Genomic DNA, 16,030 nt, shown 5'->3' with positions numbered 1-16,030 from the left:
TTGCAGGTAGTATGCTTGATCAGCCTGTAGTCACCTGGCGACTTTGGGCTGTCAGTCTTGGGTATAAGATGAATTAAACTTTGCTTCCACTCAGTAGGATATGTACTACTGACAAGAGACAGGTTGAAGATGTCTGTGATAACTGGAATAATGGTGTCTACAACGTTTTTAATCATGCTAATGCTCACTCCATCATTTCCTACTGCCTCGGAAGAGATTCTCGTAATTGCCTTGTGTACTGTGCCTGTAGTGACATGTTTTAGGAAAAACTTGTCTCTTGAGAGATTGTTATCTTGGGGCTGGTAATTTGTCGCTGTGTGACAGTTTACAGCTGTTGATAAGAAATCGTTTAATTCTTCTGGAGACGCTTGATAAACAGCATCAGATCTTCGCTTCCCTATACCGAAACTGCGCAGCTTTTTCCACAGTGCAGCAGGTTTCGATATGCCCCATACGACAGAGTGGGCATGTCTGATTTTGGCATTGCTCACACTTTGCTTGGTTCTGTTTCGGAGTTTCCTGTAAGCTTCATACGCCTCGGGAGTTGGGTTACGCTTGAAGGCCGTATGTACAGCATCACGTTTATTCATTAACTGGCGTAATTCAGTGGTGAGCCACGGAGCGGGAGCTCTCTTTACCTTGACAGTACATTGAGGAGCATATTTGTCATACAGTGCAATAATTTTGAGACATAATTCTCGAATTTTTCTGTCTAAATTCGATTCATTGCTTATATCATGCAAGGGATGTCTGAGCAATCCTTTTGAAGAACGTCATGGTTAACATTTTTTAGGTTTCTGTAGGTTACTAGGTGAGATTTTTTGTTGGTAGTATGCATTGAGTAATTTAAGAATATCACATCATGAGCAGAGAGGCCCAGAGCTGATGTCTGATTGGTGCGAATTATTTTATCTGGTCGCTTTGTTGCTATTATATCTATGAGCATATGGCTGTGTGGCTTGTGATGGGTTGGGTCCAGCGGTGTTATACTCATATCATTGGAGTGGAACAGTCTCCTTAGTTTTTCTGCAGAGGGAGATTTTAACTGTAAGTCGATGTTTGTGTCGCCCATAATGATTATGTGCTCATACTGTGACACGAGCGAGGACAGGGCAGACTGAAAGGAGGACATGGCACCGACCTTTGGCGGTTTATAGATTACTCCAATTAGCAGTTTCTGATTTGATGTATTTATTTCGAAAAACAAGAACTCTGCTTCTCCTTCGCCCTTTGCATCCGATGTGCATAGTATAATAGGTTTCAGATCAGAGTGAACATAGGCATCCACACCACCCCCATGTCGAGTTTCATGATCTGCTCTTAGGAGAGAGTAACCAGTGATTCGGATAGCGTTGGAAGAAACGTTTGGTTTCAACCAAGTTTCAGAGACGAGGATAATATGGAACAGTGACTGGCAGAACAGGTCATAGAACTTGGCGAAGTGAGCAGTTAGTGACTGCGCGTTCACTTGGGCCACAAAGAGCCCGCCGCCGGAACCGGTCCGTCCCATTGTGGGCGCCTGTAGGACCGAGCGTGCTCCATTTACCTGCTGGCTGGAAGAGGGACAAAAGCTGGAATTCATGGGGGAAGACATATTTGCAGGTGTGCCCAAAGTCGTGGCTGACTCAAGCGTCTGTGGGCTAAAGTTGAAAAACAGGCTGAAAGTATCGGAGAAGGGAGCGAAAAGAAAGATGGAAAGTGGCAGTAGTGGTTACAAGAAAGAAAATAGTAGTAGTAGTGGTAGTGACGAGGATGAAAATAATAGATATAGAAAGGTGGATTTAAGGAGATTCCTGTTAATGGAGAATGTTAATTCCCATTTGACTAACAATATGAATGTACATGAGCACTTATGATAGAGAAATAAAGAAGCAGTATTTATGCGAAACAATTGACTTATTTTATACAGAGTACTTATGGTACTTAGAGAAATAGCGAAGCAATATTTACCTTAAAAAATGAAACAAAATAATAAAAATTAACTTTTATTAGACAGAGTACAATATGAGACTGTATTTCACGAGATTTCGCTCAGTCTTTCAGTTCGAACATGTTCGTCAACGTTTTCCTCCCTCCTTCCATCTTGACTACAATCCTGCCATCCTGGGTCCATACATTTTGAAGGCCGAACTGTGTGATCACAGTGTTCAAAACTTTTAGTCTTTCACATGTCAGATCTTCCCTCAGGGTAATCCCACGCTTGGCGAGTTTTCTTTTCTGAGTAAACACTTCAGCTCTTTTCTGGTAGGACACAAATTTAATTATTATGGGCCTGGGTTTCATGGCACCTGGTATCCTGCGCCCAACATGGTGGCTTCTGTCAATATTGGCCACGTCGACATGCACGCCAAGTTTCTCACGCACGAGGCTAATGACCAGGTCGTTGGTGTTTTCACGATCATTTTCAGCTACCCCGAACAAGCGCAAGCTGTTCCTTTGCTGATAATGCTCAATTTCATCGGTGGCTGCAGACAGTTTAGCTTATAGGTCGGTGGCTTTTTATTCTGTATTTCTGAACTACTAATGTTGAAGGCAAAGAGATATCTGGCACCAGCTACAGGTACGGAACTGTGTAACTGCAAAGCATGTTAACAATGTCAAAACAGCATTTCACAACCCTCTTACTCACTGCACTGTTCAATATTTTGCATTTGGGCATTAAAAGGCTGCAGTGGGGCAGGGTGAGTGATAACCAGTGTGTTCATATGTTTAAAAGCTGTACTTTCAGAAGGTTATAACTGTATACTGTCGGAATTATGGCCCAAATTTCCCTGTGGGATCAGTAGCTGGGCTGATATCTTGCATGTGTGCTTTTTTTGTCTTTAAAATATATGATCAAGTTGGTGATGTTTCCTTCTGGGTGTTGGAATTATCAAATTTAATTAACATGTTTGCTTTGATTATGTGCTGATCCATCAAAGTGTATGTACCAGTCTGTTATAAAGGCATCAGCTGCTGCTGGTGTGCCATAAATTATTCCATAACTTTTGTTTGTAATTTTGATAACTAACTTACAATCAGTCTTTACTTTGTTCTTATATACAATCACAACAATTTTGATCTTTGGAACATGACACACATCATTTCAGTTACCTTTTGTTTTCCCTTTGAGAGCCACATCACCATATTATTGTAATAATCATTTAAGTCTTTCTTTACTTGCAGGAAAGTTTGTATAGCATCGTATATAACTTGAAACAGATAACAAAGCATAGCGGCACAGAAATCTAGCTTTCTGTAGCAGTTAAAACACACATAACCACTATCTTTTGCCAAAAAATCATTGTTGACCAAAGCATTTAAACCAACTACACCGATAAATCATTTTAATTGTTTCTTTCATAATTATTTTTCATTAAATTTTCTAGGTGTTAATAGTTATTTAAATGCAGTCATTGTGTAATGGTTTCCTTTTACAAATCATTTCAGTGAAAAATGTATTATACATGTAGATTCACAGATTCTTGAGGAAGAGGAATCAGTGCAAAGAAATTTTCAGATAGTATGCTGTGGTACAACTTGCTTGAAAAATTATTTCCACCGTTACTTCACAGTTATTGAAAAAGATCAGTTAATTCTGAAAATTAGGCTGTTATTGCAGCTGAACAAGAAAATTAGCAGAGATACAAACTGTAGTTTGAACCTGTAATATATGTAATTAGCTTGTTGATCATTAGTAGTACAGTGTACGGGATGTTACTGGATTTGACTTAGTCCTAGTGTGTCCCATAAAGAACAAAATTTTTAATTTAATAATGAAACACATCTCCAGGACCTCTAGCCGTCTTCTCTCTTCTTTTCCAATTGTCCAAGTTTCACATCCATATAGGGCCACACTCCAAACGAAACCTTTCATGATACGTTTCCTTATTTTCAGACTGATATTGTTGCTGGTGAGTAAGTTCCTTCTCTGATTAAATGCAATTTTGGCCTTTTGTATTCTGGTCGTAGTTTCTTTCTGGCTTCTACCATCTCTTGTGGTTTTGCTTCCCAGGTAAGTAAATTCCTCTATCACTTCCAGCTCCTTCCAATTCTCATTCTCAGAGGTTCACATTCTGCTCCTGTACTGCATACCATCACTTTAGTCTTTTTCTTGTTTACTTCATTCCATACTGATTGCATGGAATTTTTTCCATTGTTCTGATGACTTCCTCTAGATCTTCTTTTGTCTCTGTGACTATAGCAATATCATCTGCATAACGTAGCATGTCTATCTTCTGCCCATTAATTTTGATCCCCACCTCAGTAGTTTCCCAAACTTGGTCTATAGCTTCCTGGATGTAAGCATTGAATGTAAGAGGAGAGAGAACACGTCCTTGCCTTACCCCTTTTCTAATATTTGCTTCTTGTTCATGGTGACAGTTCCTAATCACTGCCACCTCATTCTTATAGAAACTGAGTATCACACGGATGTCTTTGTACTTTATTCCACTTTTCCTCAGCACTCTGAACATTTCTTGCCAGATAACATTATCAAACGCCTTTTCCGTGTCTACAAAGGCAATGTAAGTTGGTTTATTTTTCTGTAACTGCTTTTCAATAACGAGTCTCTGTGTCAGAATCGTCTCTCTTGTTCCCAATCCCCTTCTGAAACCAAACTGATCTTCACTCAGCATATCCTCCAGCTTCTCTTCAATTCTCTTCAGAACTATTTTTATGAAAATTTTTGATGCATGTGATATTAGGCTTAGAGTTCGGTACTGTTCGCATTTTGTAGCTGCTGACTTCTTTGGTATAGGAACAATGATACATTTCTGGAAGTCTGTCGGTATTTCTCCTGTGTTATATATGGATCTAATAAGTTTAAGCAGCATCATTTTCATGCTGTCACCAGCATTCTTTATAAGTTCTGCAGGGATGTCATCAGTACCTGTTGCTTTGTTGTCCTGTAGTTCTTTTAAGAGCTCTGTCAAATTCTTCTTGCAGAATGTCATCTCCCTTGCTCTTCTCTTCCTATTACTTCCTCTGAAAGAGGTGTTTCCGCATACAACTCCTCTATGTATTCTTTCCATCTCTTCACCATGTCTTCACCAAACAGCATTTACCCCTCTTTATTTTATATCGTGCCTAAGAGTGTTGTTTTACGTTTGTTAAAAAATTGATTTGCTGTTCTGTAGGCTAAATCAGTTCTTCCGTTTTGCATATTTTCTTCCACTTCTCTGCACATTTCTTCAAGAAAATTTTCTTTTGCTTTCCTAGCTTCTCTGTTAACTAAATTCCTTAGTCTTCTGTATTCAGCTTTTCCTTGTTCATCAGTTGTATTTTTGTATAATCTCCTGTTTTCTATAAGCTCAATAATATCTGCTGTAATCCATTTCCTCTTGTTTTTGAGTTCAGTTCTTCCAACTATCTTTTCTGCTTTGCATATACCAGATTTAGTGTGATCCCAGTCTTCATTTACTCCACCATGTTGAAAATTCTTAGCTAGGTTGTCTGTTTCATGAGCATAGAGCTTTGCCAGTCCCTCAGTTTTCAGTTTTTCTAGTTCCCATTTAAGTTTTACTGGCTTCTTCTTCAAATGTTTGAATCTCAGTGAACTTTACATCAGGAGCAGGTTATTATCACTGCCTATGTCTGCAGATGGACAGCTCCTGCAATCTTTTGTATGGTTCCTAAAACGTGCTTTCACTAGAATGTATTCAATCTGTCATCTCCTCAGGTCTCCAGGAGCCTTCCGTGTGTATCTTCTTCATTTGTGGTGTTGGAAAAGTATGTTTGCAACAATTAATTGGTTCCTTGAGCAGAACTCGACAAGTTGATCTCCTCTTTCATTTCTACTTCCAAGTCCATATTTGCCAACAATTCCTTCCTTCGGTTCTTCACCCACAATCGCGTACCAGTCCCCCATGGCAATCAGGTTTTCATCTCCCTTAACATTTCTCATCGCATTACTTATTTCTTTTTATATTTTGTCAATGACTGCATCTTCTTCTTTGGATGTTGGCATGTATATTTTTATTATCACAATCTCCTTTGGTTAGTTTCAAGTTTGACTAGTATTATTCAAGAGCTATATTGCACATATCCCTTGACACATGAGCCATAGTTTTTCCTCAAAATTATTCCAACTCCCCCCATTTCTGGTCTATCTTGGTCAGTTCTGGTGTGAATGACTCTGTATTCTCCAGACCAGAAATCACCTGGTTGGGGCCATCTCATGTCTGATATGGCTATGATATCGATTTCCAGTTGTTCCATTTCAAGTTTTACATTTTCTAGCATGCTACACTGAAGCAGTGTTCTCACATTCCAAGTGGCTATGTTAAAATTTGGATTCTTTTCCTTCACGTTGTCTGTATCTTTTGCAGACCCCACCCAGAGATCCGATTGGGGGACTATTTTACCTCCGGAAAATTTTACAGAAGATACTGACATGGTTTACTGCTGATGCACTGTGATCTATGACCTATGGCACATTTAATTTCTGCCTTGAGTTGAGGGATGGTTCGTGGATTGTTCTCATAAACAGAAAATTTGACATACCCCCACAAACAAGTTACACAGTGTCAAATCATACACTCTTGCTGGCCAGTTCTGATTGCCATTGCGAGAGATGAGACTAGCTGGGAATCTCTCTCTCAGCAATCTTGTTGTTGCAACAGCAGTGTGACAGATTGCCCCATCCTGTTGGAACCACGTGTTCTGCATTCAATTCTCACAACTGTGGCCATTAGAACTGTGTTACCGTATGGTGATAATGATCACCAGTTACTGTCACTGCTTTTCCAGTCTCGTCTTCGAGAAAGTATGGCCCAATTATTCCATCAGCCCATGATCTGAACCAAACAGTGACTCATTCTGGATAAAGACACTTCTCATGGACAATACGTGGATTCTGTGTCATCGAAATCTGGCACTTTTGTTTAGTTATGTTTCCATTAAACTGAAAGTGTACTATCACACTGAAGATTATTTTCTTATGAAAATGACTGTTGAAATCTTATTTTCTGAATACCCAATTGGCAAATGTTCAACTCTTCAAATGGCCCATTGTCTTCAGCTCTTGTGTTAGTTGGATTGTAAAAAGATCCAAATGCAGACCTTTTGTTAAAATTCAAGCAAACCACTTCTAGGAATGACTAACTGGTGAGAAAGGCAGTAAATTGACTTCACTGGACTCATAGCAGTGTTCTCACTTATGAGAGCAACATTCTCTACTGACCAATAAGAACAAATATGTCAAGGTGATCTGGTGTTCACTGACCATCCTACATCTTTGAATTTCCTTATACCAGTCTCTATACTGTTGACACAAGAGGCAGAGTTTGCATACAAAAAATTACATCAAGTCTTCGAACGGTCTCTACATAGCATTCATCATACTTGAAGTGCACTTGCAAAATCTGTATGCATTGATCCAACGTGTATTGCTCCATTTTAGCTGATAGTAGTATGCACAAATGCAATATTAACAGATGACATTCACTTAAATTTCAGGTTCTTAGCCATCTGACTAGTTTGATGCACCTCACCATAGCTTTCTCTGCTGTGCCAACCTCTCCATCTCACAGTAGTACTTATGTCCAACATCATTACTTATTTGTTGAAAACATTCCAATCTCTGGCTTTCCCTATCAATTCCACTCTCTCTGGTATCATGGAAATTATACCTTGACGTCTTAACATATATTCTGACCTGTCTTCTTGTGAATGTAAGAATATTAGGAAAAGGATAGTTGCTACCCATGTATAGTGGAGATGCTGAGTCGCAGATAGGCACAACAGAAAGACTCACAAAATGAGCTTTTGGCCAACAAGGCCTTTGTCAAAACATGCCTCCCCCCCACCACACACACACACACACACACACACACACACACACACACACACACACACAACACATTTCACACACACATGCCACAGTCTCTGGTGAATATTTCCCACAGATTTCTGTCCTTGTTCATTCTGTGGAGGAGCTCGTCATGTTTCATCTTGTCTGTCCACCTGTGGTAATCTGGTAATTTTCTTAGATTCTTTTCTCCTGCTCACCCCTCCCCCCCCCCCCCTCCCTCCCTCCCTCCCTCCCTCCCTCCTCCTATACAATGCTGTGCTCCAGATGTTCATTTTCAGAAATTTCTTTTTCAGATGGATGCCAGTCTTTGATACCAGTAGACACTTTTTTTCCCAGGAATTCTTTAATTGCCTGTGGTAATCTGTTTTTTGTGTTCTCCTTGCTTTGTCTGTTGTGTGTTATTTTGCTTCCAAGGTAGCAGAATTCCTGTAGTCCATCAACTTTGTGGATCCCAGTTATGATGTTTAGTTTATCAGTAACCTGATTTGTGCTATTCCTCATTACTTTCATCTTTCTTCAATTTACTCTCAATTCATTTTGGGTTCTTACTAGACTGTTCATCCCATCCCATCCACTTCTTGACATCAGCATGTATGCTTGAACTGTTGTTGTTGCTGCCAATTCTGATGAGAATATTCCTATTGCTAAATCATTCAAAATAACTCACTCTTCCACCTACCCTTCTCATCACACCAAGTTATTACTCCATTTATACAACTTTCTGCTGCTGCTGATATTTTCTTATGTTCATCTGAGAAATTGTTATGTTCTGTCAATTTCACGTCAATGACCCCACTATACCTAGGTTGAGCCTTCACTTTTCCCTTATTTCTGACTTCCCTTTGAGAATCATACTTCTTACATTCCCCACTCCAACTCAAAGATTGTTATCCTTGCATTGGTTATGCAGTCTTTTTCTCATGTTCACTTCTCCTTTGGCAGTCCACTCCCAGAGATCTGAATTGTGGATTGAGCTGGAATTTTTTTGCCAGTGGGAAGCTCATCACAATTTTTTTTCAGTTACAGGTCACATATCCTGTGGATATAAATGATGTATCTTTAATGCCATTGCCATCTGCATCCTCATACCATTGATCATTGCTGATTATTCTGTCTTTAGGGGTAGTTTCCCACCACAGGACAAGACTCTGCCCTCTGTCCACTCCTCCACTCTCTTTGACAAGCCCATTGGCCGAATAAGGGTAATTCCTTATGCTGGAAGCCTTTGTCTGCTGTTGCTGGTTTTACCCCTGCTACTGTCAGAAATTTAAAAGAGTGTATTCCAGTCAACATTGTCAAAAGTTTTCTCCAAATTTATGAATGCTATTAACTTAGGTTCGATTTCCTATAACATGTACTCTGAGATAAGTAATAGGGTCAATATTGGCTCGCATGTTCCAACTTTTCCCTGGAACCCAAAATGATCTTCCCTGAGGTTGACTTGTACCAGTTTCTTCATTTCTCTTTAAATAATTTGTGTCTGTTTTTTGCAACCATGACTAATTAAACTGATAGTTCAGTAATATTCATAGCTGTCAGCTCTTACTTTATTCTGAATGGAATTATTATGTTCTTTTTGAAGTCTGAGGATATTTCCCCTGTCTCATATATCTTACAAATCAGGTGGAATAGTTTTTACTCATGGCTGGCTATCCCAAGGATATCAGTGGTTCTGAGGGTATGTTGTCTACTACAGGGGCCTTGTTTCAGCATAGGGCTTTCAGTGTTCTGTCAAATTCTCCACTGAGCGAGGTGGTGCAGTGGCTAGCACACTGGACTCGCATTTGGGAGGACGACAGTTCAATCCTGCGTCCGGACATCCTGACTTAGGTTTTCCGTGATTTCCCTAAATCGGTCCTTTGAAAGGGCACCACTGACTTCCTTCCTTGTCCTTCCCTAATCCGATGAGACCGATTACCTGGATGTCTGGTCTCTTCCCCCAAATAACCCAACCAAACTCAAATTCTTCTTGCAGTGTCTTATCTCTCATTCATCTACTTCCTTTCCTCTTTCTATAATAATGCGTTCAAGTTAATTTCTCTTGTTTAGCCCCTCTATATATTCCTTCCAGCTTTCAACTTTTCGTTGTTTGCTTGCTATTGGGTTTCCATTTGTGCTCTTGAAATTCATACAGCCATTTTGTTTTTCTCCAAAGGCCTCTTTAATTTTCCTGTAGGCATTTCTATCTTTTCCCTAATTATACATGTCTCTAGTCACTCCTGTTTAGCCATTTTGTCTTCCTGTCAGTCTAATTTTTAAGACATTTTTATTCCCTTTTTCCCTGCTCCATTTGCTGTGATTTTTGTATTTTTATATTTTTTATGGACTTTAAATTGTGTGGCGAGTTGTTGAAAAGTTGACTATCCTTATAGCTTGTACCATTCACAGACAAAATTATTTTACCTGCAATTACGTTCAAGTTCCCCTGATGTGAGACATTCTCTTCTATTGTTATGTCACAAAGATAAACTGTAACATTGTGGGTTTGATGTGCTACCAAAAGTGTACCAGGAATGTGAGCTGAATGAGGACAACTTGTATTAGTTTTCCATTGAATGACAAATAGGTTTTGAGATTTAATGACAAATTGTGCTAAGTGAACTTGCTAACTTGCTATGAGTCAATTCTGAATTTCTTCAGAGTGAGAAAGCTATACTGAATAGATGAATCTGTGAATCTGTCTGGTGGGGCAGCATGTGAGTTCGAAAGACACACACACACACACACACACACACACACACACACACACACACAGAGAGAGAGAGAGAGAGAGAGAGAGAGAGAGAGAGAGAGAGAGAGAGATATGCAAACTATTCATAGTTTGCTTTGACTTTATTTAAAATGTTGCAATTATTTACTAGATCTACTAGAATGTAGTATTACATTGCAAGTGGTAATATTGTAATTGTATCGTTTGTTTTCAGCTTGTGAGCTTGATTTGGTAGACCGTGCCCACCTGCTTTTAGAGTCTGGTGCAGATATCAATGCTGCAAATAATAATCATAGCCGGCCTATTCATGAAGCCATCAAAAGAGTATGTTTTATTACCCATATTATCAAAATATTACTGTTGTTTTTAATGAAATTAAATGAAAACAGATTTTGATAATCAGTTGCAAACAAAGAGATCATATGCACACAAGGATTCACTAGTAAATTCTGCTTCCATGCTTAATTTAATGCTATTAATTACAAACATTATCTTAGGACAATATTTCTCTTTTATGAGGGTGTTAAATAAGTAATGCAAAACACTTTTTTTTCTTGGACCATTTCAGTGGAAAATATGTGGAATTTGTTGTGGGAATTCATGGAAAATACCTGCTTCAGCCCCTAGAGGTCTGATAGGTGGCAGTGCTATACATAGCCTTCAAAATGTCATCTCTAATAGAGGTGTGTTCCAAGCACAGAGCTGTCATTGAGTTTCTTTTGGCAGAAAACCAGAGCACCACAGGTTTTCATAAGCACTTGCAGAATGAGTATGGAGACCTGGCAGTGAACCAAAGCATAGGGAGTTGTCATTTTTGGAACAGTGTCCTGCAGACTGGCCACATACAGCTATGACTCCTGAAATGTTGAAAAGTGTGGACACTCTCATTCGAGGTGATAGACATATCACAAACAAACACCTTGCTGCACAACTGGACGTCTTTGTTGGTAGTGCTCACACCAGTGGGGTACTCAAATATGTGGGTCTGCTGAGTCCTCACCACCTTGTAGGAGACCATAAAGAGCTTCCATCTGTTTGGCCCAATGAAGGATGCATTCCACAGGAAGCAGTAAATGCATGGTTGGGAGATTATTGTTGCAGCAAGACATTTCCTCTGACATCAACCAATAGAGTGATGCCATGTGGGCATAAAGGCTCCTCCAGTAAGGTGGCATAAAGCCACGATATGAAATGTAAATTATGTTGAAAAATAGTATGTTGTAGCCAAAAGAGTGGAGAATAATGGAATGCTGAATAAAACCGACCTGCTTCAGGATCCTGCATGCTTAATGACTTGTTTCTATCATGAGCCAGCTTGCTTCTATTCTCTCACCCAATTCCCACTCCTTCGCATCAACTAATCCCCTTCCTTTCCATGCTCTCACCCCTTTCTCTTGGTCCTTTACTCTTCTCACTCTTGCGCCCCCCCTCCCCCCCTCCATCATCTCGAACCACATACCATTCCTGTCCCCCTGACCACTCTGGTCTCCTCCTCACTCTCATCTCCCACCTCCTCCCTGCTCCTGCCCTCAAACCCTCCCTACTCTTTGCCCTTGAATCTCTATCTCTGTGATTACATCACTAAAGTTATATTCTAATGAAACAGGATTTGAGTCCCCGTCCAGTGTTTTGATAAAATTTCCTGTGTTATTTCTAAATTACTTCAACAGACACAAGAATGATTCTTAAATGGCCATACTCATTCAACTTAGATAGTGCTCTGTATCTGATCTTCCCCGTGTTGTCAAGTTGTTAAACTCTAAGGGTCGATTGTTAAAGCATTTGAACTTATATTAACACAGAAAATGACTTCAGATCAAGCTTAACCCAGAAATCTGCACCTTATAGATGTTAATCCCAGATTATATTACTGTGAAGCAGGATCAACTTTTGCAAATCAAATTTGGGTTCAAATGTAATCATCAGTTTACAATGTAGTGGCATAACAAAACAATGCTTTTGTTTTGTAAAAATACAAATTGAAATAATAATATAGTTATTAACATCTAAATGTGTGACTATGGCACTTCCACACTGCTGAAGCTCGAAATATATTTTTTTGCTTATCAGCTAAGTACATAATTAGTCCAGATAATAATTGATTTCATAAAAATTCTTGGATACATCTTGTAATTTATGTAATTAGTTTAAAGGCATTTTATAGACACTCAGTGGCAGGGTAAGAAACAAAAGTTCAAAATATTTGCCATGAACAGGTAAGTTTGTTGATTTTGGCAGCAGCCAATAGTGACTGGATATTTCTTATAAATGTGCTCGCACTCTATCAGCGTGAGTAGCAGTAACTATCAGTGTGTAGTAATTGAAGAGCTGACATGGGAAAGGATGTAAGTACCAAATTGGTCAATTTTCCAATTTTGCATTGAAAATATCCTGTGTGCTCTTGCCAATGGCCAGGAGAGAGATCTATGTGAAGAGCAACGATTGCTTGTGGTTTCCACTGATGCTTCTACGTGGCATCTGATGTAACTCCACAGTTGTTGGTGTGGAAAAGGATGCATGTGCCATTCGCTATTCAGTGAGAGTTGATGCTACACTTAGTGAAGTCTGTGAGTTGATTTATATTCACTACTCATTTAAGTGTGTTTGAAATTACCTGAAGAATTGTGTAGAGCTAAGATGTCAAGGAACATCCCAAAAGTGAAAGAAGTGTATAAACCTCCAGACAAGGTACATTTCAATCAGTCCTTTGTTAAATATAACAACATAACCAACTCATTGTTTGCTTTAAACTCCTTCATTATTATTGCTGGCTCCACTTTGTTCATTTCTATCCAGGCTTCCTGCAAATGCTGATATGCATGTCAATCATTGAGCAAGAGTGACATCTAGAAGCTGTATGAGGATTTATCAAATTTATCAAAAGATGCCCAAGGCACGTATTTAATGAGTCGTACCTGTGGTCTAGGGGTAGCATCTTTGATTCATAATCAAAACATCTTTGGTCCCGGGTTCGATCCCCGCCACTGCCTAAATTTTGATAAATAAGCAGCATTGGCGGCCGAAGACTTCCGGCATAAGAAGTCAGCCTCATTCTGCCAACGGCCTTGTCAAAGAGGGTGGAGGAGCGGATAGAGGTTCAGGGCACTCTCTTGTCCTACGGGTGGGAAATTGCCCCTAAAGGCGGAAGAATCAACAATGATCAACGACATGAGGATGCAGAAGGCAATGGAAACCACTGCATTAAAGACACGTAACGTGTATCTACAGGACATGTGGCCTGTAATTGAAGAAGTGTCATGATGATCTCTCCATTGGCAAAAGGTTCCGGAATAGTCCCCCATTTGGATCTCCGGGAGGGGACTGCCAAGGGGGAGGTTACCATGAGAAAAAGATTGAATAATCAACGAAAGGATAACGTTCTACGAGTTGGTGCGTGGAATGTCAGAAGCTTGAATGTGGTAGGGAAACTAGAAAATCTGAAAAGGGAAATGCAAAGGCTCAATCTAGGTATAGTAGGGGTCAGTGAAGTGAAGTGGAAGGAAGACAAGGATTTCTGGTCAGATGAGTATCGGGTAATATCAACAGCAGCAGAAAATGGTATAACAGGTGTAGGATTTGTTATGAATAGGGAGGTAGGGCAGAGGGTGTGCTACTGTGAACAGTTCAGTGACCGGGTTGTTCTAATCAGAATCAACAGCAGACCAACACTGACAACGATAGTTCAGGTATACATGCCGACGTCGCAAGCTGAAGATGAACAAATAGAGAAAGTGTACGAGGATATTGAAAGGGTAATGCAGTATGTAAAGGGGGACGAAAATCTAATAGTCATGGGCGACTGGAATGCAGTTGTAGGGGAAGGAGTAGAAGAAAAGGTTACAGGAGAATATGGGCTTGGGACAAGGAATGAAAGAGGAGAAAGACTAATTGAGTTCTGTAACAAGTTTCAGCTAGTAATAGCGAATACCCTGTTCAAGAATCACAAAAAGAGGAGTTATACTTGGAAAAGGCTGGGAGATACGGGAAGATTTCAATTAGATTACATCATGGTCAGACAGAGATTCCGAAATCAGATACTGGATTGTAAGGCGTACCCAGGAGCAGATATAGACTCAGGTCACAATATAGTAGTGATGAAGAGTAGGCTGAAGTTCAAGACATTAGTCAGGAAGAATAAATACGCAAAGAAGTGGGATACGGAAGTACTAAGGAATGACGAGATACGTTTGAAGTTCTCTAACGCTATAGATACAGCAGTAAGGAATAGCGCAGTAGGCAGTACAGTTGAAGAGGAATGGACATCTCTAAAAAGGGCCATCACAGAAGTTGGGAAGGAAAACATAGGTACAAAGAAGGTAGCTGCGAAGAAACCATGGGTAACAGAAGAAATACTTCAGTTGATTGATGGAAGGAGGAAGTACAAACATGTTCCGGGAAAATCAGGAATACAGAAATACAAGTCGCTGAGGAATGAAATAAATAGGAAGTGCAGGGAAGCTAAGACGAAATGGCTGCAGGAAAAATGTGAAGACATCGAAAAAGATATGATTGTCGGAAGGACAGACTCAGCATACAGGAAAGTCAAAACAACGTTTGGTGACATTAAAAGCAATGGTGGTAACATTAAGAGTGCAACGAGAATTCCACTGTTAAATGCAGAGGAGAGAGCAGATAGGTGGAAAGAATACATTGAAAGCCTCTATGAGGGTGAAGATTTGTCTGATGTGATAGAAGAAGAAACAGGAATCGATTTAGAAGAGATAGGGGATCCAGTATTAGAATCGGAATTTAAAAGAGCTTTGGAGGACTTACGGTCAAATAAGGCAGAAGGGATAGATAACATTCCATCAGAATTTCTAAAATCATTGGGGGAAGTGGCAACAAAACGACTATTCACGTTGGTGTGTAGAATATATGAGTCTGGCGATATACCATCTGACTTTCGGAAAAGCATCATCCACACAATTCCGAAGACGGCAAGAGCTGACAATTGCGAGAATTATCGCCCAATCAGCTTAACAGCTCATGCATTGAAGCTGCTTACAAGAATAATATACAGAAGAATGGAAAAGAAAATTGAGAATGCGCTAGGTGACGATCAGTTTGGCTTCAGGAAAAGTAGAGGGACGAGAGAGGCAATTCTGACGTTACGGCTAATAATGGAAGCAAGGCTAAAGAAAAATCAAGACACTTTCATAGGATTTGTCGACCTGGAAAAAGCGTTCGACAATATAAAATGGTGCAAGCTGTTCGAGATTCTGAAAAAAGTAGGGGTAAGCTATAGGGAGAGACGGGTCATATACAATATGTACAACAACCAAGAGGGAATAATAAGAGTGGACGATCAAGAACGAAGTGCTTGTATTAAGAAGGGTGTAAGACAAGGCTGTAGCCTTTTGCCCCTACTCTTCAATCTGTACATCGAGGAAGCAATGATGGAAATAAAAGAAAGGTTCAGGAGTGGAATTAAAATACAAGGTGAAAGGATATCAATGATACGATTCGCTGATGATATTGCTATCCTGAGTGAAAGTGAAGAAGAATTAAATGATCTGCTGAACGGAATG

The 16,030-nt window shown here is 39.8% G+C and overlaps 1 protein-coding gene across 4 annotated transcripts in view; it reads left to right on the top strand.

The window, feature by feature from the left end:
* LOC126424923 (ankyrin repeat and SOCS box protein 3-like) overlaps positions 1 to 16,030 on the top strand; it is a 212,186-nt gene that overhangs the window by 70,855 nt on the left and 125,301 nt on the right. For all 4 annotated transcript variants that reach the window (XM_050087767.1, XM_050087766.1, XM_050087768.1 and 1 more), the window contains exon 4: positions 10,717 to 10,826. In XM_050087767.1, coding sequence (XP_049943724.1) covers positions 10,717 to 10,826 — 110 coding nt within the window. The remainder of the gene's footprint in view (positions 1 to 10,716; positions 10,827 to 16,030) is intronic.

The sequence above is a fragment of the Schistocerca serialis genome, chromosome 10, assembly GCF_023864345.2.
Source record: "Schistocerca serialis cubense isolate TAMUIC-IGC-003099 chromosome 10, iqSchSeri2.2, whole genome shotgun sequence".
NCBI classification, from domain to species: Eukaryota; Metazoa; Arthropoda; class Insecta; order Orthoptera; family Acrididae; genus Schistocerca; species Schistocerca serialis.
This window is presented reverse-complemented; position numbering and strand designations above follow the sequence as displayed.